The sequence below is a fragment of the Camelus bactrianus genome, chromosome 21 (assembly GCF_048773025.1).
Source record: "Camelus bactrianus isolate YW-2024 breed Bactrian camel chromosome 21, ASM4877302v1, whole genome shotgun sequence".
Classification (NCBI taxonomy): domain Eukaryota; kingdom Metazoa; phylum Chordata; class Mammalia; order Artiodactyla; family Camelidae; genus Camelus; species Camelus bactrianus.
In genome coordinates this window covers 6,627,390-6,648,540 of record NC_133559.1, presented here as the reverse complement: position 1 = coordinate 6,648,540, position 21,151 = coordinate 6,627,390, and the positions used below count along the sequence as shown (strand labels likewise).

Here is a 21,151-nt window from a genome sequence, read left to right as displayed (position 1 = left end):
GCCAGTTCCCTCAGTCCCTGGGAGGAAGTTCCAAGGGGAGCAAGAGCAGGATTAAGGGCTCCTAGTGAGTCAACAGGGCAGCTCCCCAGAAGCCCCCAGGCCTCTCCCCCACCCTGTTTTCCACACCTGGACCAGACTTTCTGCAGCAGGTCGGGGCACAGCAGAGCCCAGGGCCTGGCCGCGGACTCCCGAGCAGACTGTTTTGCATGGAGGAAGAAGCAGACTGTTTTGCGTTGAAGACCTATGACAAGCCAGCATCAAGGGCCGGGAAAGAACTTTGCCCAATTAACCCCCTGCCCGCGGTCTCCTTCCATGGCTGCCCCCACCCCTGGACCTAGATAGCTCTGGGGCTGTCAAGTGAACTCAAGAGTGTAGAGGTAAAGGCAGGACTCAGGGTTCTGACCTCGCGTGTCCCCTCCGCAGCAGATGACAGCACTGAGCCCACTACCCTGTGTTCCCTTGTCTGTCACTAGGAGCCATGACACCTGCCTCCCTCCCAGGATCCAGTGCGGACCTGACGTGAGGAAGGCAGTGAAGGACCCATCTTCCCTCCCCTGCACTGTGAGTTCCCAAAGGACAGGCCCTGAGGGTTAGTTGAAGGAGTAAGAGAAGATTTTGAATCAGGCTTTTCTGGGCTCCTGCCCTGACTCTGTTGTCTACCAGCTGGATCATCTCAGTGTGCTGAAAGTCTCCATGCACCTGTTTTCCACCCCCAACGTGGAGACAGTAGACCTGCCTCGCAGGTGCTGAGGACCAGGAGGTGACAGGAGCAGGAGGTGCCCCGAGGCCCGGCACGGGTTAAGCTCTCAGCCAGTGGCGGCCGTGGTTATTATTAGCTCTCAGACCGAGTCTGTAGAAGGACTGAGTGAATGAAAATGACCACACTGCCTTCACAGCCCCAGATTCCATCCTCTTTAGGTCCACAAACCCAGTTTTGTCTACCCCCTTCCGCGTCCTGTTGTAACACGGTGCCAGCCCCAGATCGAGTTGGGGACAGGAAAAGGCTCCAGGTGAGGCTCCCCGGGAGGGGCCAGACCCCACGTCCTCGGGAGGGGCCGGACCCCGCATCCTGGGGTGTTGCAGGAAGACGCTGAGCTCACCCTCCTGGGTGTGTCCCGCCCACCCGCGTGGGGCAAGGCTCCAGGAAGCAGACAGCAATCATGGCCCCGGGGCTCCCAGCCCCTGGGAAGAGCCAGGCTGAACCTTAAAAAGGGACCAGCCTTTGCCCAGGTGCACAGCTCCCTTCTGCCTCTCCTCAGTGATATCTCCTCAGCTCGGGTAAGTCTGTACCCGCTTCTTTGTCTTCTCTTGGAGGAGCGCACAGGGCCCGGCATGGAGGAGCAGGGAGCCGCTGGGGAGGGCGACCCAGGGCCTGTGGTCGTCACAGCTCCGCCACGCTCAGGGCTGTGACCTTCACCCCAGCTGAGGTCCTGCTCCGTACAGCACGACGTCTGGCCAGATACTCCCTGCTCCTCCCGCTGGCCCCTGTGCGATGGCTCTGGTGGAACCATCCCCAGTGGAAACCCTACCTCCCACCTCCGTCTTCTTTCTCTGGATTCACCTGCCTGTCAGGCACTGGGCAGGTGAAGATCCAACCCCACCACCCTCGGGGGAGACTGAGTGCTCTTGCCAAAAACTTGAAGGCCCCCTAAGCCCAGGCCTGGGACCCTCACTCACCATTGTCCTGGAGCGATGTCCTGGTCCCACTGGCTGAGAGGCTGATCCACCAGGCTCCCCACGTCCTCCCCAGTGGGGGAAATGCTCAGCAACCATCTGGACGAGGGGCTCAGGTTGGTCTCGGCCAAGTCGACCAACTTGGGTGGCTCCTCTTAGTTACAAAACAGCAGGGATCTTTCTCCTGCAGCAGAGGGCAGTGGGCTTTGCATTAGATGCCCACACGTGTGAAGCAGGGCCACTTCCTGGGTGCTTTGGAGAGTCTGGGATGTGAGGGCCGCTCTGCCCAGTTTCTCTGGTTGGGGTCCAGGGCCGCCCTGACCTCTGACTGTTGGCCGGGGAACCTGCATCTGGAAGTCAGACCTTCTCTTTACTTAAATGATGTCAAGCCTTGGAGACGCAGAGAACAGGGAGGCACAAAGAGCAGATGACCCCTAGTAAGGGACAGTCCGAAGGCCCCATCTCCCAAGTTCCGCTCAGCGGCCTCAGGGCTGGGGCATGTATTTCTGTTCCTTCAGATCTGAAGCTGGCTCGGGTCGCATCCCTCGTCCTCCGTCTTGCGGATGGTCCGGCGGGCCCTCCACCAGGGCTCAGGACAGGGCTGTGCTTCCCTGCTCACACTCATGCCCAGGACCCCCCTGCAGAGCTTGCTTTATGGTCAGGGTGGGCCTCTGGGGGTCTTCCCGAAGCAGCCAGGAGGGTCAGACCAGATCAGAGAGGACACGGTTCTGCCCCCGTGACTCTCACCCTGATGCTGACCCTGGGGGAGATGGAGCTGCTGCTGTTTGAATTGTGAGGTCATCCAAGTGCTCTGTTTGGGGGTCTCCCTCAGGCTTCAGTCCTGTCCAGTGTGTCTGAGCCCTCCACCTCTGCTGCCACATTCTGTGGCCCCACCCACAGGGACTTCTGTGGGTCTCCTCCATCTTCTTAGACCCTGAGCTGCGGGGACCCAGCAACTCCTCCTGAGCAACTCCTCCCACCACATGGAGGAGCACAGCTCTTCTGTTGCACCTGAGCCTTCCTTCCCGGGCCGCTCAGCCCCTCTCCCATTGCCCTAGCTTGAGACCCTCCCCTGGGGGGACGGGCACCAAAGGGCATCGCCTCTCCTTCTGGCAGCTGTTTTGAAAGCCAAGATGGGAAGCACTGCGGCCGAGAAGTCCGTGATGGGCATGATCGACATGTTTCACAAGTACACCGGGAAAGACGACACCATCGACAAGCCGGGCGTGCAGAAGATGCTGAAGGAGAACTTCCCCAACTTCCTCAGTGCCTGTGTGAGTCGGGGTCGGCCTCCCAGTGTTGTTGGGCCCGGCATGGCTGCGGACCCTGCTGTGTGACCTTGGACAAGTCACTCTCATTCTCTCATCCTCAGCTTTCTCATCTGCAAAAGACAGAGTAGGACTTCCTGTCCTGGTTTATGATCAGGGTGCGAAGAGAGGACACATGTGGCAAAGTATGACAATGCACGGATGTAAATGGTTGCTCTTAGGCGGTCACAAAGGGCTACAGCTGGAGGGCAGTGAATGGGTTCCTGTTACCTGTCACACCCGCTGTGTGAGACTCAAGCCCATATGCTCAGGCCCTGCCTCTAGAGGCTCCCCTCAGGGTCCTTGAGATTAGAGGGAAGGTGATGGAAACGCCATTGCTGACAGATGCTTTTTAGAGTAGGAACAAAATTGTTCTTTCTTTCTTTCTTTAGAAGTACAGTTGATTTACACTGTTGTATTAGTTTCAAGTGTACAACGTAGTGATTTGATATTTTTATAGATTATACTCCATCGAAGTTATTCTAAAATATTGGATGTATTTCCTGTGCTGTATGTTACATCCTTGTGTCTTGTTTATTTTATACCTCATTGCTTGACCCTCTTAGTCCCCTTCCCCCATCCTCCCCCCTCTTCCCCTTCTCCCCTCTGGTAACCACTAGTTCGTTCTCTGTATATATGCATTACTGACAGAATTTAACACCCCTTTTCACAATGAAGAACTCTTTTACAGACCTGATTTAATCTGATAATTAGAATGCACTGAGCTGATTACCAAAAGAAGGGGTTACTAGGTAACAAAGAGATTAATTAGGTCAGCAAGAAGAGGGAAGGCACTCAGGGCTTGTAAGAGGCTGTAGGCCAGAAGGAAGACGGGAGAGGAGAGTTGGGTTGAAGAGGATGAGGCTGGGCTTATATATTTATTTAGTTATTTTAATTGAAGTTCAGTTGATTTACAATATTGTGTTAGTTTCAGGAGTGCAGCAAAGTGATTCAGCTCTATATATGGGTGGGTCTAATTTTGGGTTCCTGAGTAGATATTCAGTAGGTGGCGGCCTTGAAGGGGGTTTGGGGAGAGGGTCTGGGGCTTGAGTCCACCCCACCAGCTCCTGATCAGTGCAGCTCTGAGCAGAGCCTGCTCACCACGCGAGGTCTCACCCAAGTTCCCATTTGGGGCAAAGACTCTCCCTGGGTGAACTGCAGGGTGATGTCAGTGTCTCACCGCAGCCCACACTTCCCCTCATCTGTGCCACACCCGCCACACTTGTGCTGCTCTGGTGCCTGTTTCTCTTCCTTCTCTCCCAGATCACAGCTCTTTGGGGACTGAATTTGCCTTGCTTTGTGTCTTTTCCCACAGGAAAAAAGGGGCAAAGATTACTTGTCCAACATCTTTGAGCAAAAGGACAAGAATGGGGACAAGAAGATTGACTTTTCCGAGTTTCTCTCCTTGCTGGCCGATATAGCCGTCGACTACCACAAACAGAGCCAAGGAGGAGAGCTCTGTTCTGGGGGCGATCAGTGAGCCCAGAGGCCTCTAGAGAACCCGAGAAACAATAAAGTGTCTCTTCTCGCCAGGAATTTGCATTATTTCCTTTTTTCTTTTATGTGTGTATCTCAGACAGAATACACAATTGTTGGTTAGTTGCTTTGTGGATTTTCCACCAGATGCACCCATCCTCCCCAGCAAGTCTCCACTCCCAGCGTGCTCCCTCTAGTGCCCCGAGACCTGACTGGGTCTCTGTTCTCTGTTGGATCTTGAGATTCATCTGTGGTCCTTGTATCTGGAACCAAGTGTTCTACCCAGCTAGGTGAGCCTGGGTCAGGATGCAAACTAGAACTCTCACTTGGGGCCTTGCAAAGTCCAGGAGGGCACTTGCTCTCTACACTGTTTTCATGAGTGCAATGGGCAGACTTTGTCATCTTTCTCTCAAATATGGTTTTAAATGCCACACATCCAGCTGGGCACTGGGAATAGCAAGGCGAATGAGTCAGTCCCCGGTCTAGTGGAAGGGGTCCTCTCAGCACCCAGGAAACTGGTCACATGTCTAGTTATCTCTGGTCAATACTTTTGGGATGCACATTTTGGACAGATGCTAACATTCATGCGCCAGATGCAGGGGCTACCTGGGAGCAGACAGTTGGTGATGCCCATTTCTGAGCCAAGTACTCTGCTAGGAAGTGAGGATGCAGAAATAAAAATGATGTCATGACTGCCTCCCCCTGAAAATACCCATTTTCTGTGTTCTTTCTGCTCGGGTTCCTGACGCTTCCCAGTTATAAGCCCTTCAAACCCTTCAGGCCAAGGGACAAGAGCCAGCATTTGTCTCCACTGCCTGTGCCATTTTCAGGTCCTTACCCCATTATTCCTCACACTTCAACCACCTTCTCCATCCTCGAGGCTCCTGTCATGCTGCCATAGACTTCTCTTCCCTTCTTGTTAGATTTGCTCACACTTCCGGTGCATAGAGGAATTAGACCCTTAGCTTACATCCACCTTGTCTTACCAGGACAACATATGTGCAGCAAGTCCACAGTCTTAAAGCAGATTTCCTAGAAGCAGAGAATAAAATGGGAATTCTTGTGTGAGTGATTTATCGAGGGAGTGCTGTCAGGTGAAGCTTGCCCGGAAGTGAGGGGAGCAGCACGGGACGGCGAAGAAACTAGACAAAGATGTGAGCTCAGCTTCAATCTAGTTTCTGTCTGATTCTGCGGGGAGCTCTGGTGCACAAATGGAATCAGAGAGTTTCCCACCTTAAGGCAAAGAGGCCCACCTTTTGTTGTCTTTATCAGTGAGTCACTGACTGCAGGCCCTCCCCAGGGGGAGCCTAGCCCAGCATTCCTGGGCTTGGAGCCTCCTTTGGAGCAAGAGCAGTTCTAGGAGAAGGGTGCAGTTGTGACCTATTAGCAGCCGACACTGATAGGAGCTGAGTGACAGGCACACGTCCCCTGCGTACAATTTCATTTGCAGATGATCTCTTGGAATAAAATCGTTTGAAAATCTTGTAGAAGGAGGGCCTGCCTGGTGGAGGCCAGATGGGAGGCTGTGCAGAGCATGCAGAGATGTTTTCAAGAAACCAAGTGCAGATTTATTCAGTGTGTGTGTGCACGCAGGTGCATGTATATATGTGCATGTGAGTATATGCTTGTGTGTGCTTTGTGTGTGTGTGTGTGTGTGTGTGTGTGTGTGTGTTGGAGAGCAGTTAGGGGAAGAGCAGAGCCAGGAGTCCCTGATGTCAGGAGGCCCCTGGTGCACTGGATGGACGCTGAAAGCTGGCAGGAGCAGTTTCAGGGGAACAGGGAGGGCTATTCAAGAAGCACGTGAAACAGCCCTGAGGAACAGCCCTGAGGAACAGCCCTGTGGAGCAGGAGGGAGCCTGGGTGAGTGCTCACTGAATAATCCAGGCTCGCCTCACTCCATGGGGGACGATTTGCAGCACAGAGCAGGCAGAGTAAACCCAGCGTGTCGGCCGCCGCTGTCCCAGCCCCCGCAGGTCCTGCGAAGACCCGGTCTGACAGCGCTCTCCCGGGCAGACTCTAGAACCCCAGGGCCCGAGCCCGAGCGCAAGGTCTCTCAGCTGGTCAGGAGTCGGGACGCCTGGGCCTGACTGGGAGCCTGCCCCTCCCCGGCTCTGTAATTTTGGCCAAGCCAACCTGCCTCTTGGACCCTTGTTTCTTCAGCTGTACAGTGAGATAAACACCCCAGGAGCAGGCCCTGCTGGAGTGGCCTGTGATCAACAGGAGACTGAGAACCAGGGCTCTGGAGAGCAGAGGCCCCCACCCCACTTCCTGGGCCTGGAGTCTGCAGGGCAGCCGGGAGGGTCCTGGCCCTGTGCCTGTCAGAGCCGCAGTGGTTTTGCTGTCCCTCTCCTGGTCACGTCTCTGTGCGCAGCAGAGATGGTGGGCGGGGAACCTCCTCACTCAGTCCTGAGATGGACAGAGAGAGACAGGATTTCTGCAGTGCTGGAAGCTGGCCTTCAGAGTCAGCAGATCTGGGATCCTGGCTTTGCCATTTACTAGGAGGTAGTCTTGGGAAATTTATTAAGCCCTCAGTTCCACGTAACCTGGGATAATGGTCCTCAGGGCACGGCGATTTTCTGGGGATTAAATGAGACAATGCATTCTAAGCTCTTCGCACGCTGCCTGGCGTGTAGTAACCTGTCACCACAGCCGCTACAGCGAGTGAAAGTGAGCCCAGTGGTTCCCTGGATACACAGTTGGAGCCTCTGGTTCCACCTGCAAATCCCTAAATGCTCTATTTCCTGAGGCACAGCAACCCTCTCACCTTCCCTCTGTCACCTCCTGCCAGGCCAGCCCGCAGGGCTCCTGGGGCCTGGGTTGGGCAGAGACCTGGCTGTGAGCAGCATCACGTGGGCAGCTGCTGGAATAAACCCAGACCTGAGGCCCGTAAAAAGGACCACCCTTCATCTCAGAGCACAGTTCTCACTTGTCCCCTCCTCCGTGACTCTTCCTCAGCGTCTGGGGAGTCCCATCGCCTCTTTACTTCTTCTGAGCTTAGGGCTCTGCCGTTGCTCACCCCCGGGGAGCGCCCCTGTCCAGGAGTCACGGGGGCATCAGGAAGAGTCACTCCTCTGCTCCCTCCAGGCCTCAGCATTCTCTTCTGGGCACTGAGGGGCTAGACTAGATAATGTCCTGTGTCTTTTTTGCCCTGACTTTTGATGGCTCTGTGACATTCAGAGAGATTCACGGAAGAACTCCTGGGGAGAAAGTCTTCACAGGCAACCGAGGGCAGAGCAAGCCTAGGATTTCCAGAGGCATCTCTACTCTCTGCCATCCTTGATCCTACTTACTCCCTGGTTTGTGGCATCACCTGACTTTCTGGGCTCAGGTCTCTTCAAGATGCTCAAAGGGGCACTAGGGGGCTCACAACCTATTGTTGCATGTTTGTAATGTCCCCCTGGTCCCAGTCCTGGGACCCCTTATCACCATTATTTTGGCCTCAACCTGTGTAGATCCGGGAAAAGGACATTTCAACCCACAAGTTCCAAGAACAAATGCCCCATTGCCCTCTGGGCTCCACTGGCAGCCCATGACCTTGATGACAACCAGTCTCGACTCCAGCAGGGCTCTGGGGGGCTCCTCTGTCTGGGCCACAGAACGTGTCCAGAGTAATGGGAGTCCGGGGCTGGGACTATTACAGACATGAAGGATTGACTGAGAAGAGTTCTTTAAGAAGGAAGGAAGGACTGGGATGAGAAGATCAATTTTCCTGAGTTTCTCACCAGTGTTGCTGTGGTCACCACAGATGTACTTAATCAGTTCCAAGGCCAGAAGTCCCATTCTCAGGGTCTGAGATAAGCCAGGCCCTGCCCAGCCCAGAGATCTCCACTGAGGCCTGGGCTTAGCTGACCCCAGAAGGCAATAAATTGTTACCTGCATTGTTCTGATTACTGAACGTTAGCAAAATAATTGATCCTTTTTTATTAAAAATTTAAAAAATTGAAGTCTAGTTGATTTAAATGTGTTAGTTTCTGGTGTACAGCATAGTGATTCAGTTATATATATATATATATATATATATATATATATATATATATATATACACACACACATATATTCTTTTTTGTGTATATATATATATATTCTTTTTCATTATAGGTTATTTCAAGATCTTGAATGTAGTTCCCTGTGCTATACAGTAGGACCTTGTTGTTTATCTATTTTATATATAGTAGTTTGTATCTGATAATCCCAAACTCCTAATTTATCCTTCTCCCACCTTTCCCCTTTGGTAACCATAAGTTTGTTTGTTTCTATGTCTGTGAATCTGTTTCTGTTTTGTAAATAGGTTCACTTGTGTCATTTTATTTTTAGATTCCACATATAAGTGACATGATACGATATTTGTCTTTCTCTGTCTGACTTACTTCACTTAGTATGATAATCTCTAGGTCCATTCTTGTTACTGCAAAAGGTATTATTTCATTCTTTTTTATGGCTGAGTAGTATTCCAGTGTGAAATAGTTGGTTCTTGATTAGCTTCTTGGTTGTTTTCATTCCATTTCCCTCTCTTCTATAGATTTGGAAACCTATACACGATATTAGTAGTTGTCTATAAAATTTGAACTTGCACACAATATAAACTTAACTAGCTCAAATCAATATCTCTACTTTCTTCCTGCACAATGTGACGAATTTGCTTTAAATTCAGAGACTCCCCTTCTAGCTTATATGCTATTATTTTGCCAGTCCATTAACTCTTCTTATTTTCTCTCCTAATTAGACATTATTAATTTTGATTTACATAAATATTTGGGTTGCTCACTTATTTGCTGTTTACATCATTCATCATTTCTTTTTGCACTTCAGATCTCCCTTCCAAGGCGTTTTTCTTTTCCTTTCAGTATTTGCTTCTGAAATTTCTTGAGTGAGGGTCTGGTGGAGACAAGCCGCTGCAGTTTTTACACATCTGAAGAAAATGTCTTTATTTCACTCTCATCATTCTTTTAATTTATTGAGGAATTTTTCAAACACATTAAAAAATACAGAAAACAATATGACATACCCCTATGTACTCTCTGCCCACTTCCACGACGGTCAGTACATGGTCATTTATATCCCCACCCACCCCTTCCCTAATTATTTTGGAGCAGATTCCGGACAGCATATAATCTCATCAAGAACTATTTCAGTTTGTATTTCTTTTCTTGGGGCCAGTACTCCTCAGGAGCAGGTGCAGGTCTCGTAGGAAAGAAGCAGCTTAGACCAAGAGGATCACTGTTCTTTGCCTCTGGTTATCTAAAATTTGGTCCTTTATGTTCTGGCTGCCTTGGAAGTCCTGAACTCTAATTGTTATCTCTCCACCCCTGAGAGATTATTGAAATCTCAGATAATCTTTGTCTCTTAGAAGTGCCTTTCTGCTTGTCTTGTTAACGTGTTTGCCCAAACACTTAATAATTAATACATTCCTCAAGAGAAGTAGCTTAGGGTATTTAGTTCATTCAATGAGATTTCCTTCTGTTGAACATCCTTCAAGTCCTGGTTGCTTTGGAAATTTTCTGATGCTTATAAATTATTTGTTGAATCTGATCCAGATTTTTGGTTTGTTTTAGGGGGATAATTGCTGTGCTACAAAAAACTACCGTAGCTGGAAACAGACATTTTTGCAGTAATGCAGAGCTGTAGAAACTCTTGGTACTGCTGGTGAGAAGGAATTAGTCAAATTATGAACACATTTACCCCATACAAATGGCCAATAGACACATGAAAGAAAGCTCAGTTTTGCTAATTATCAGAGAAATGCAAATCAAAACTACAGTGAGGTATCCCCTCTCACCAGTCAGAATGGGCATCATTAAAAAGTCCACAAATCATAAATGCTGGAGAGGGTGGTGTGGAGAAAAGGGAACCCTCCTACACTGTTGTTGGGAATGTAATTTAGTGCAGGCATTGTGGAAAACAGCACGAGATTCCTTAAAAAACTAAAAATAGACTTACCATATATCCAGCAATCCCACTCCTGGGCATATATCTGGAGGAAACTCTAATTTGAAAAGACACATGCACCCCAATGTTCATAGCAGCACTGTTTACAATAGCAAAGACATGGAAACAACCTAAATGTCCATCAAAAGACGACTGGATAAAGAAGTTGTGGTATATTTACACAATGGAATACTACTCAGCCATAAAAAAGAATGAAATAATGCCATTTGCAGCAACATGGATGGACCTGGAGATTGTCATTCTAAGTGAAGTAAGCCAGAAACAGAAAGAAAAATACCATATTATATCATTTATATATGGAATCTATAAAAAAGACACAAATGAACTTTATAAAACAGAAAGAGACTCACAGACATAGAAAACAAACTCATGGTTACCAGGGGGGAAACAGGCTTGGAAGGGATAAATTGAGAGTTTGAGATTTGCAGATACTAACTGTATATATGGCAATTAAAAAATATTAAAAATACATGAACAACAAGTTTCTGCAGTACAGCACAGAGAACTATATTCAATATCTTGTAGTAACCTATAATAAAAAAGAATATGGAAAGAAATACATGCATGACCATATGACTGAAACATGGTGCTGTGCACCAGAAATGGACACAACACTGTAAACTGACTATGCTACAATAATACAAAAAGAATGCATATACCTGTGTCCTAGGTATTCTACTACGATGCATACATTCCTAGGACATTTGCATATAGGTCCATGATGGAGCAATACAGTGATGTTCCTCATAACATTGTTTGCATAGGGAGTTGGATGCAATATGGGAAAGGGTATCTCTGGGGAAGGGAAAGGCGAGATATTGTGGCTGCACATTATAGAGTAAAAGAAGCTTAGAGGTAACAATAGCAGATGGACACAGAACAACATGGATACAAGTGGCAGTTCCGCTATAAACTTCTTTGAGTTTGCTTTGTTGGACAGCATAAGCTAAGGGCTCTCATGCTCTTTCTTCTATGCGATTTTCACAGAAGCTGGTTAGTTCAACTACACTGCATTAATTTAGCTTCTGACTCTCATTTGGGAGGTCATGGTAAGTGTCATAATAGAAGCTGTTAAATCGTTTTTGCATTACTCTTTTTAGCCTGGCTTTACTTTCTGGGGTCCTTTCCCAAGCTTCCCGGCCACCTCTGGGACTGGAAATTTTTAGATTTTGAATTGCTGTTAACTCTGAACCACAATTTGGACAAATACACTTTAATGAAAAATGATTTCAGGGTACTTATTCTGTGCTAGGACACTGCCAGGTACTAGGGGTCAGTGATGCCGAAGCAACAGTGTTTCCCCGCCATAAACTCAAGGTCTGGTTGGAATACAGGCACACGGGGAGGGGGACGCGGAATGATGTGATGTTATAATAGGACTGGGCTTAGGGGGAGGGGAGGTGCAAAAGAGGGAGAGGGCTTGTCTTCAGGGAGAAGGGAGGGGTGTTTCCTTCCAAAAAGAATCACTAAAGAGAAGCTGACATTTAAGCTCAGTCAAGTAATGTGATGTTAACCAGCAGACAAGGCATTGAAAGACATATCTCATAGAGGAGGAAACTAAAAAAATTGACATTGAGGCAGGAAACAAGGTATGTTAAGGTAGAGGCTGCAGTTCCTTGGACTCTCAGGAGCTAGGGTCTTAGGATGGGTACAGAGAGGAAATCAGACATCCACTCTTGGAAGCCAATCTGTTTCTCTTGGAAACATCTAGCGTGATGTTTCCTAGCAGGGACCTGCAGCCTTGGTGCAGGAGGAGAAGACAAGCGGAGGGGTTGGCTCAGGGTTGGAGGGTTGCAGAGAAGCTACGGCCCAAGAAAAGTAGGCAGCAGAGTTGAGAGCAGGTGGAAAGCTATTGCTGGGGTGGGTTTCGGGATGCAGGCTGCGTGGAGACGGAGCAGAGGCTTCTGATAGGAGAGAGAATGACAGGGCCCAGGGACTGCAGGTCTTCCTGAGTTTGAGGACAGGTGGAAATTTCCTAATTTCCCTTTTAGGTAGTTTGTTGTTTGTGTATAGGAACACGATTGATTTTGTATGTTTACTTTGTGTCCACAGCCTTGCTGAACTGATTTATTATTTATAACAGGGTTTCTTGTTGTTGTTTCGTCTTTAGGGTTTTCTATGTATATAATCATGTCATCTGCAAACAGAGATAGTTTTATTCCTTCTTTTCCTATTGGGGTGCCTTTTATTTCTTTCTCTTGTCCAGTCTCTCTAGCTAGGACTTCCATTATTATGTTGAAAAGTAGTGGCAAGAGTAAGCATCCTTGTCTTATGCCAGATCTTCGAGGGAAAGCTTTCAGCTTTTCCCCCATTGACTGTGAAGTTGCCTGTGGGCTTTCCAGATGTGGCCTTTATTGTGTTGAGATAAGATGCCTCTGTACCTATTTTGCTGAGAGTTTTCATCATGAACGGGTGTTGAACTTTGTCAAATGCCTTTTCTGTGTCTATTGAGGTAATCATGTGTTTTTTCCTTTCATTTTGTTAATGTGTTATATCACCTTGATTGATTTGTATATGTTGAACCATCCTTGCACCCCTGGGGTAAATCCCACTTAGACTTGGTGCACGATCCTTTTAAAGGCTATTGAATTCAGTTTGCTGGGATTTTATTGAGGATTTTTGCATCTGTATTCATCAGGGAGATTGGACTGTAATTTTATTTTCTTGTAGAATCTTTGCCTGGTTTTGGTATCAGGATGATGCTGGTCTCAAGAACTGAGTTTGAAAGTGTTCCTCCTTCAATTTTTTGAAAGCATTTAAGAAGCATTGGTATTCTGTTTTGGGTGTTTGGTAGATTTCACCCATGAAGCCATAGGCCCTGGGCTTTTTTTTTTTCTTTTCCCAGACAAACAAAAATCTGAGGGGGTTTTTTGCCACTAGACCTGCCTCACAAGAAATGCTTAAGAGAGTTCTTCAGATTGAAATAAAAAACCCCACTAAACAGCAATGGGAAACCATAGGAAAGCATTAATCTCACAGGTAGAGGTAACTATCTGGACACACATAGACTGATGTCATACCATAGAGGTATCTGCTGACTTCTGTGTTAGGGTGGAGAAGGCTGTTGGGTACTCCTGGTCTCCCTTCCTCCTGCAGAAGGAAGTCATGGCTGAAGGCATCCCTCTTGGTTCTGGCATATGGGTGTTCTTAGCGCAGTGGTGCTGCACGGGTCCGGGCATGGGTGTGTGGGCTGGCTGTGGAGCTGGTGTTTTGGGGACTTACATGTGGTAATGAGAGGTTGGTGGCAGCTGTGGCGTGGGGCTTTGGGGGAGTGTACATTGGCGGCTCTGGCAGGGGAAGGGGGTGTCAGGTCTTTTCTGTTCCCCTTCTCTCCAGCACCTAGCACACATGGTAAACTCCTGAAGAAATACTAATATTAAGGAATTGGTGAAAGTGTATACATTTAAAGTAATTTAAATGTCTACCAATAATGGATTAATAAAACAAATTTTGATACATGCAAACAAGTGATCACTACACATTCATTAAAAAGTAGGGTAACATTGATTAATGGTGTGAGAAGATGTCCACAGCATTAACAGTAAGTGAAAAGGGTAGTTACAGCACAGCTGTAATGCACCGTCGTGCACTGGGCTGGTGCGGGGAGTCATTTTTGTCCCAGACTGAATAAATGCAGGATGAAGAGGGACGCAATATGTCCTCCTATCCCCTTTAAGCTATGGGACAAAAATGGAATTCCTTTTGAGTGACAAATTATTATGCAGCAATTGTCCATGACGCATCAGCATGCAAAATTTGTTAATTAGTTGGCTTCAAGGTTTTTATTTTTATCTTGTTGCTCAGCAATAGATATTGTACTTGTGAACATTTTCCTACTTATTGCTTTTAAAAATCTGTTTAATTACTTTCTCAGGATAAATTCCCAGGGGAAAATGATTGAATCAAAGGTATCCAATAACATTCTCTGTGACTCTAGCCTGGCATTGCCACATTGTTTTACCATTTAGAAATCTGAGCCCTATTTTTTAAAATTGAAGTGTAGTCAGTTTACAATGTTGTGTTCATTTCTGGTGTACAGTATAGTGATTCAGATATATATATATGTGTATATATATATATAATACATATATATATATTCATTTTCATATTCTTTTTCATTATAGACTATTATAAGGAATTGAATATAGTTCCCTGTGCTATACAGTAGGACCTTGCTGTTTATCTATTTTATATATAGGAGTTAATATCTGCAAATCTTGATTTCTCAATTTATCCCTCCACCTCACCCTCCTTTACCCCCGGTAACCGCAAGTTTGTTTCCTATGTCTGTGAGTCTGTTTCCATTTTGCAAATAAGTTCATTTGTCTCATTTTTTTAGATTCCACATGTAAGTGATATCATATGGTATTTCTCTTTCTCTTTCTAGTTGTTTTTATTTTAGAAACTCAAAAGCATTGATGAACCTCTCGTTTGCTGAGGAAATCCTTAGGTTGGGTAGATGAAGACTCAACCTGCAAATTGGAAAAGGTTTTGCCTTAAGGGTTTACCTATTTTCCCCCAAATCTTCAGGGGTGCCCAGACATACTCTCGAGTTGAATTACCTGTCCTTTAGCGCCCTCTTCTGGGAGATTTACTCATCAGCCTGTGTGGCTCTGCCCAGGGGAGGTAAGAAGGTGGCTGAGAGAACATTGGAGATGGGGTACAGCAGTTTGTCTGTTACCTGAGGACCTATCACCCTGATGTCACCTGTATGGAGGCCAAGCCTACACATCTGGGCTCCCTTAGAGTAGGTCACTGCCACCAGCTGCAGTCGGTTATTTCCTTACAGCAAAGGTGTTCCCATCACTTCGCTCTCATCTCTCATCCATCACCCAACTCGTGAAAAACTCAAGCGAACGTATTTACAAAACAGGAACAGACTTACAGACATAGAAAACAAACTTATGGCTACCAGGGGGGGAAGGGGTAAACTGGGAGTTTGAGATTTGCAGATTCTAACTAATATATATAAAGTAGATAAACAGCAAGTTTATACTGTACAGCACAGGGAACCATATTCAGTATCTTGTAGTAACTTATGGTAAAAAGAATATGAAAATGAATATAGGTATGTTCTGTATGACTGAAGCATTGTGCTGTACACCAGAAGCTGACACAGCATTGTAAACTGACTATACTTCAATAAAAATATATTTTAAAAAAACTCCTCTATAAGCGACTTTCTTTGCACAGGAGGAAGTGGTAGCTCTAGCCTGGCCCACAAGGCCCTTCACGTCTTGTCTCCACCCTGCCTCTCCAGCCTTGCTCTTACTAACTGCTCGGGACGTACCCTGTGGACAGCATCTTCCAAGCAGGCCATTCTCTTCCATGCCCCCGTGCCTTTGTCCGTGCTGTTTTCTCCGTCTGGAGTGCCTGCTCCTCCATGCTTTTCCTTGCAGCCAGATCTTCAAGTGCCACCTCAAACAGCACCTCCTGCAGGAAATGTTCCACAACTGCCCAGGCAGAAGGTGCTCCTTCCTGGGTTCCCAGGGTATCCTGTTCATGCCTCTTAGTAGTGTTCCCAGTGCATTGTGCCCTTGCATAACTGTCCCCCGACTTGTCCCCACCCTGTGAGCTGGCCCCACATCTTATTCACATTGCCTAGAGAGGGCCTGGTGCTCGAGAAACATTTGTTGATGATTGAATGTGCTTCATGACTGTAGAGTCTGGGGGTTCACTAATGGAGGGAGGACATTCAAGGCAGAGATATTTAAGTCGTGTGTCTGACCCCACCCAAGCCCTGGAGCTGGGATGATGAGCTCTGAGGCAGGGAGATGGATAACGTGACCCTCTATGGTTCTGAGATGCTTCAGATCAGGCTCTGAGGGCAGGTGGGTCCCTGAAATGGGCTGACTTAACCACAGGACACAACTGAAGTGTGATGTCATCTCAGGAAGGCAGTGAAGACGCAGCCGTGATGCGGAGCACCTGCGGAAAGTCACAGCACTGGCTGCCATAACTGGAGGCACCGAGGGCGGGCAGGATGTAGGACTCGGTGTGGGGCCCCTGCTCCCACAACTGCCTCCTGCCTGAGCACCGGGGAATCTCTGGGATAAAACACTGGTCGGGGCTGAGGACTCGGAGCGGCCTCACCCAACAGCGACAGGTCAGCACCCGGTCCATGACAGCTGGCGGGGGGGTGGGTGGCGGGCTGTGAGGGGTCTGCGCAGGTCCAGGGAAGCAGAGGGGCTGCTTCTCTGTTTGGGAGACGTGTGTTGTGTAGATGGATGTCCCGAGGGCATAACTGTGGGTTGAAGACGTTTAGGGCCTTAAATTAAAAACACGTCTGTTGGGTTGTTCCAAAGGGGTTGGACTCCGGCTCCAGGCGGCGAGTTGTGTGATTTGGGGAAAGCTACCGTAACTTCTCTGAATTCCTTGTCCTCCTGGGAAAATGAGGGGAATGATGCCTGCCTCCTAAGGTCATTGTGAGGGTTACATGGGAAGCTGGACATAAAGTGCTCTGTCCAGTGCCTGGCTGGCTCGGCAAGAGTGGGAACCAGTGGTTGTCATGACTCTTCTCCTTACGGAATCCAGGGAGGCCTGCCGACCCAACGGGACAGCCCTGCCTCCTGAGGACAGGCTCTTATCCCCGCAGGACGGGGGAGGGCACCCGCCATCCACCTTGTGCAGAGCACCGGGGTGGGGCTGCGGGGGCCCCTCCCACCCTGACACTGAACAGCCCAGCGCCCAGAGGCCCGGGGAGGCCCAGGAAGTTGGGGCTGAAGGGCCCGCGCCGGCGGGACGCGGATGCCTTCAGAGAGGGTGAAGGCAGGGGCAGGAGCAAGCTGGGATCCCCCGTGCGGTCTGCACATCGGACTGTGAAAGAGAGACAGTGCTCGAGCAAGCGGGGGCCCGGGCGGTGTAATTCTTTTACTATTCCGTTTGGGGTGTAAAAGTCTATGATAGTGGCAGTCTTGCCTTCTCAAGACGTTTAAACATATTTCCATTGGAAAAATGCTGTCTTGCTTTGAAAAGTCTCGTTTCTTCTCATTCTTGACTTGGGTGATTCCTAGGCAGAGGGCAGGGCCGGGGGGTGGAGGACACAGCTCCCATCCTCAGGGAGGCCGCCGTCTCAGGGAGGGTCAGAGTCCTGTCCTGAGGGCTCGCGGCAAAGCTTCCCGCAGGGCAGGGACTAGCAGCCACATCTGCAAGGGTTCAGGTGGAGGTCAGGGAGGGGGCCTGAGACCAGGTCGGCAGGAGGGAGAGGCCAGGAGGTTCCTGGAAGAAGGGTGCACCTGCTGTGGCCTGGCCTCAGCGTGGCCTGCTGGGCTGTGTTCTCCTCCCAGACTCCCCACTGTCCCCCGCTGCTGCACCCCTGCATCTCCAGAACTACCCCCATCCTGGGCCCAGGCCCAGCCACCACGATGGACACGCCAGTGGAGGGACCCCTCTTCCAAATCATCCACTGCTACCACCAGCACGCGGCCCGGGAGGGGGACATGGAGGCCCTGTTGCTGGAGGAGTTGAAGGCCCTGCTCATGGACAATGTGCCCCACTTCATGGAGAGCTTGGTGCGTGGGGTTTGGGGTCACCTGGGGATTAAGTAGGGGGTTGCTTTTGTGGTTGGAAGTGAGTGGCCAGGGAGTCGGTCACCGCCCAGGAGAATTTCCACTCAGGGGAGGGTGTGTGAGGGAGGGCGGAGGGCAGGATCTGTGAGCAGGGGGAGCACAGGCCTCGCCCTCCTCTCTTACTGCCCTTCCCTCTCCTGAAACTCCCTGCCTGGCCCCACTCCAACCCAAACACAGCTAATCCCTGAAGCTCAGTCCTGACCCCAAACCTGTTTGTTCCCTTACCTGCTTCCTAAATCTCCCCTCTGCCCTCAGGCCGGTGCAGTCAGTGACCCGGCCCCAAACCTGCCCTTCCAATCCCAGCCCCTCCTCCTGGGGTCTACACAGGCCTCCTTCTTCCCCACCCCCTCCATGCCCGGGGAGGACAGGTCGGGCTGTGGTGGCTGCCCAAAGCCTGCTGGGGGTAGGAAAGGTAGCTTCGCCTCCCACCTCCTGTCCGAGGGGCTGAGTCCCTCAGAGCAGGCTGGGCTCAGTCACCCGCGTCAGGCGGCCGCATCTCTGACATCAGGCCCAGCTCTGTGATGACCGGGCTCCTTGGGGACTTCAAGGCCGGCAGGAGTGTCTGTGGGGCACTGCCTCGGCCCTCGGTGCCATGTCCCTGGGGTCTCTGGGCTGTCATGCCCAGGGGGCTTCACGTCATGCCTGACTTGAAGCCCTGCATTCCAGGGGAGGTGCTTCCTGTGGTCACTTCTCATGTCCCCTGCCTGCCTTTGGAACCCATCAGAGGAGACAGCCTTACCCTCAGTTTACTGGAGTGTAGCCATGAGGGTCACAGAGAGGGGACTAAGATGAATGGTTAGTCCCCTGTTTCTAGGGAAATCCTTTCCTGTCTAGAGCCATTGCCTGTACCCTGGGGCTGTGAAAGTACCCTCCAGGCCTGCCCTCGGGGGCTCACAGGGCAGACATAGCAGCCTGGGTTGGGGCTGAGGTGAGGGAAGCAGGGGGAGCCCGCCCAAGGCCGCAGGCCTCCAGTCTCCCGGGTCAACCAGCTTCACAGAGGAGGTAAGATTATAAGGAGTAGATGGTGGTGGGCAGTGGAGTTGACAGAGGGGGCAACCCTGCCACAGGAACGAGGGCCGCCCCCAGGCTCACAGCTGCTTGTGGATGCGGTGACTTTCTTGCCAGACACTGTCTGAGAACTTCACACCGGCTTCCCCATGCCCAGCCGCCAAATCCTGCTGAAACCTGCTTTTCCAGCCCTGCCCAATTCTCCCACCTCGCCTTCGCCTGCCCTCTGACCCCTGACTTCCTCCCTGCTGTCCCTTCCACCTCAAATCTCCTTTCCTCTCCTACACCACCCTTGATTCTCAGCCCTCAGGGTCACCTGCTCAGGGATGTCCTGGCCAGCTCCAGGGCCCATGGCTCTGTCCTTCCCTTTTTCTGCACTTCCCGTAGGCGACACGGGCACAGAGGCCTCATCAGATGTCACAGCACTCAGATGTCCGGTCCCATCTGTGCTGCCCCTGCCACCGTGCTGGGGATGTGGACACGAGGACAGGTGGGCTCTGCCCTGGGGAGCTCCCAGTGTGGAGGGGGAAGGCGCCGCCGTCCACCCAGCAGCCCTGGGCTGGGCTGTCTCTGCGGGGGAGACAGGCTTAAATGGCCACTGACAGTGAGCAGATGTGAATTGTGTCAGCCGGGAAACAGAACCCAGTTGCACCCTCTGTCTGCGCACGCAGCCCCAGGTCCAGTTAGCCGAGGTCCCCACCGCATCTCTGCCTTTTCTGCTGCGTGTGGTGTCCTGGCCACTGAGTGTCTGAGCGAGAAGTTGTCTCCCACAAGCCCCCGGCAGGCAGGCCCAGGGCGCAGTTCCCCACCCCACCGCCCACCAGCGGGCAGTGGAGGCCTGGACATCGCTGTGGGCCCTGCCTGGGTGCATGGCTGACCCTCTGCCCACTCCTCAGGGCCTGAAGAAGCCGTGCTACCTGACAGAGTGTTCTGGGCAGCAGACGACCAGATCTGCTTTGACGAGCCCCTCTACGTCTTGGGCAAGCTGCTGACGGACGACCACCTGCAGTACCACCGCCAGCTGTGCGCCCACTACCGCGCCCAGCACAGCCTCTATCAGAGGGCGCGCAGGCAGCCTGCAGACGGGCCTGCCGGGGAGCTGCAGGGACAGCTCTGCCGTGTGCCTGTGCAAAGGATGACTGTGAGGGAAGAGAATAAAGCAACTTCATAAATATGTCTGGGGATTGTTCAGTTCATGGTTCTGGGCATCTTCTCTGGGTCCAGAAAGAGGAAGTTTGGTCCTACCTTGGGGATCATCCACCTTGGGTGAGAGATACCGCTCCTGCCTCCAGACGCCCCTGTCTGATGGGGGAGACAACTCTTGCCCTCAGCTTCCAGCTGAGAGGGAGGGGTCTATTCTTAGGGAGCTGACTCTGATCACTCATTCACTACACATACAGATGGGACAGGAACCAGGAGGGCAGAGGCACACTGGACAACACGGACCCTGCTTTTGTAGTTCTCCCAGACTCAAAAGAGAGTCCCAACAAAGGTAGAGAGTGTTCTGGGCCTGGGGAAGGGCCAGGACAGGGCAGGGAAGATGATGCTGGTAATTGACATCAGGTGGTGGGTGGCGGGGCCGTTCTGAAGGAAGATGGTGAGGTGAGTTTTGTTCATGCTGAGTCAGAGAGGGGACAAGGGCAAAGCTGGCAATGCAGCCTGCCATGGGAAAGATCGATGAGTAGAACCCGGGTGACTGTCAATCAGGGAAGGCTTCCCGGAGACAAGGGTTGGGTCTGGTTTTTACTAATAGAAAATGATGATGAATGTGGGCACTGTTCTGACTCAGGGCTATTTGTGACTCCCTGATTCTTTCCTAATAAGACCTGCCCCTGCCCTGTCTCTGTGTTGTTTGTTTTTGTCTCTCTGTGGGAGCCCAGGAATCTGGTGAAGAATCTTTTGGGGAGGATCTCTCCTGCCTTTAAGCCCTGCTTGGTGGGTTTCTTCTCTGAGGATGGTCTGGAAACCTCTGTACTGAGCTCACTGTGATAGAAACAATGAGTTTTAAGAATAATGGGTGATCTGTGTTGTTTCCCTGTGCAGGTGATTGGGGGTGGGGTCATTTAAGGGACTTGGTTCGATTCCCTCCCCTATCTGGGTCCATGAGCCAAATGTGGGGAGCAGCACCCTGCAGGCTGAGCTGGGGACCTCGGTCCCTGATCTGCGGAGCTC

General features: G+C 50.4%; 2 protein-coding genes across 3 annotated transcripts; both read left to right on the top strand.

Annotated features, from left to right (window-relative positions):
• Positions 1 to 1,174: 1,174 nt before the first annotated feature.
• Positions 1,175 to 4,511, top strand: S100A7 (S100 calcium binding protein A7). The gene is made up of 3 exons (XM_010954054.3): positions 1,175 to 1,278; positions 2,791 to 2,948; positions 4,297 to 4,511. Exons 2-3 carry the CDS (start codon positions 2,808 to 2,810, stop codon positions 4,459 to 4,461), a joined length of 306 nt encoding a protein of 101 aa, XP_010952356.1. The 5' UTR covers positions 1,175 to 1,278; positions 2,791 to 2,807; the 3' UTR covers positions 4,462 to 4,511.
• Positions 4,512 to 17,541: 13,030 nt separating this feature from the next.
• Positions 17,542 to 20,137, top strand: LOC123616577 (protein S100-A15A-like). 2 transcript variants are annotated; one of them, XM_074349081.1, is made up of 2 exons: positions 17,542 to 17,914; positions 19,876 to 20,137. In XM_074349081.1, exons 1-2 carry the CDS (start codon positions 17,768 to 17,770, stop codon positions 19,969 to 19,971), a joined length of 243 nt encoding a protein of 80 aa, XP_074205182.1. In that variant the 5' UTR covers positions 17,542 to 17,767; the 3' UTR covers positions 19,972 to 20,137. The 2 variants fall into 2 exon arrangements, 1 of the variants encoding a protein (XP_074205182.1); XR_012501210.1 differs by lacking the exon at positions 17,542 to 17,914 and adding an exon at positions 19,285 to 19,469.
• The last annotated feature ends 1,014 nt before the right edge of the window (positions 20,138 to 21,151 follow it).

Excerpts from the sequence above, each read along its gene's own strand:
- S100A7 (XM_010954054.3), top strand. The coding sequence starts at position 2,808 with ATGGGAAGCACTGCGGCCGAGAAGTCCGTGATGGGCATGATCGACATG. Across the intron at positions 2,949-4,296 it reads CCAACTTCCTCAGTGCCTGT|GAAAAAAGGGGCAAAGATTA; the intron begins GTGAGTCGGGGT and ends CTTTTCCCACAG.
- LOC123616577 (XM_074349081.1), top strand. The coding sequence starts at position 17,768 with ATGGACACGCCAGTGGAGGGACCCCTCTTCCAAATCATCCACTGCTAC. Across the intron at positions 17,915-19,875 it reads CCCACTTCATGGAGAGCTTG|GGCCTGAAGAAGCCGTGCTA; the intron begins GTGCGTGGGGTT and ends CCCACTCCTCAG.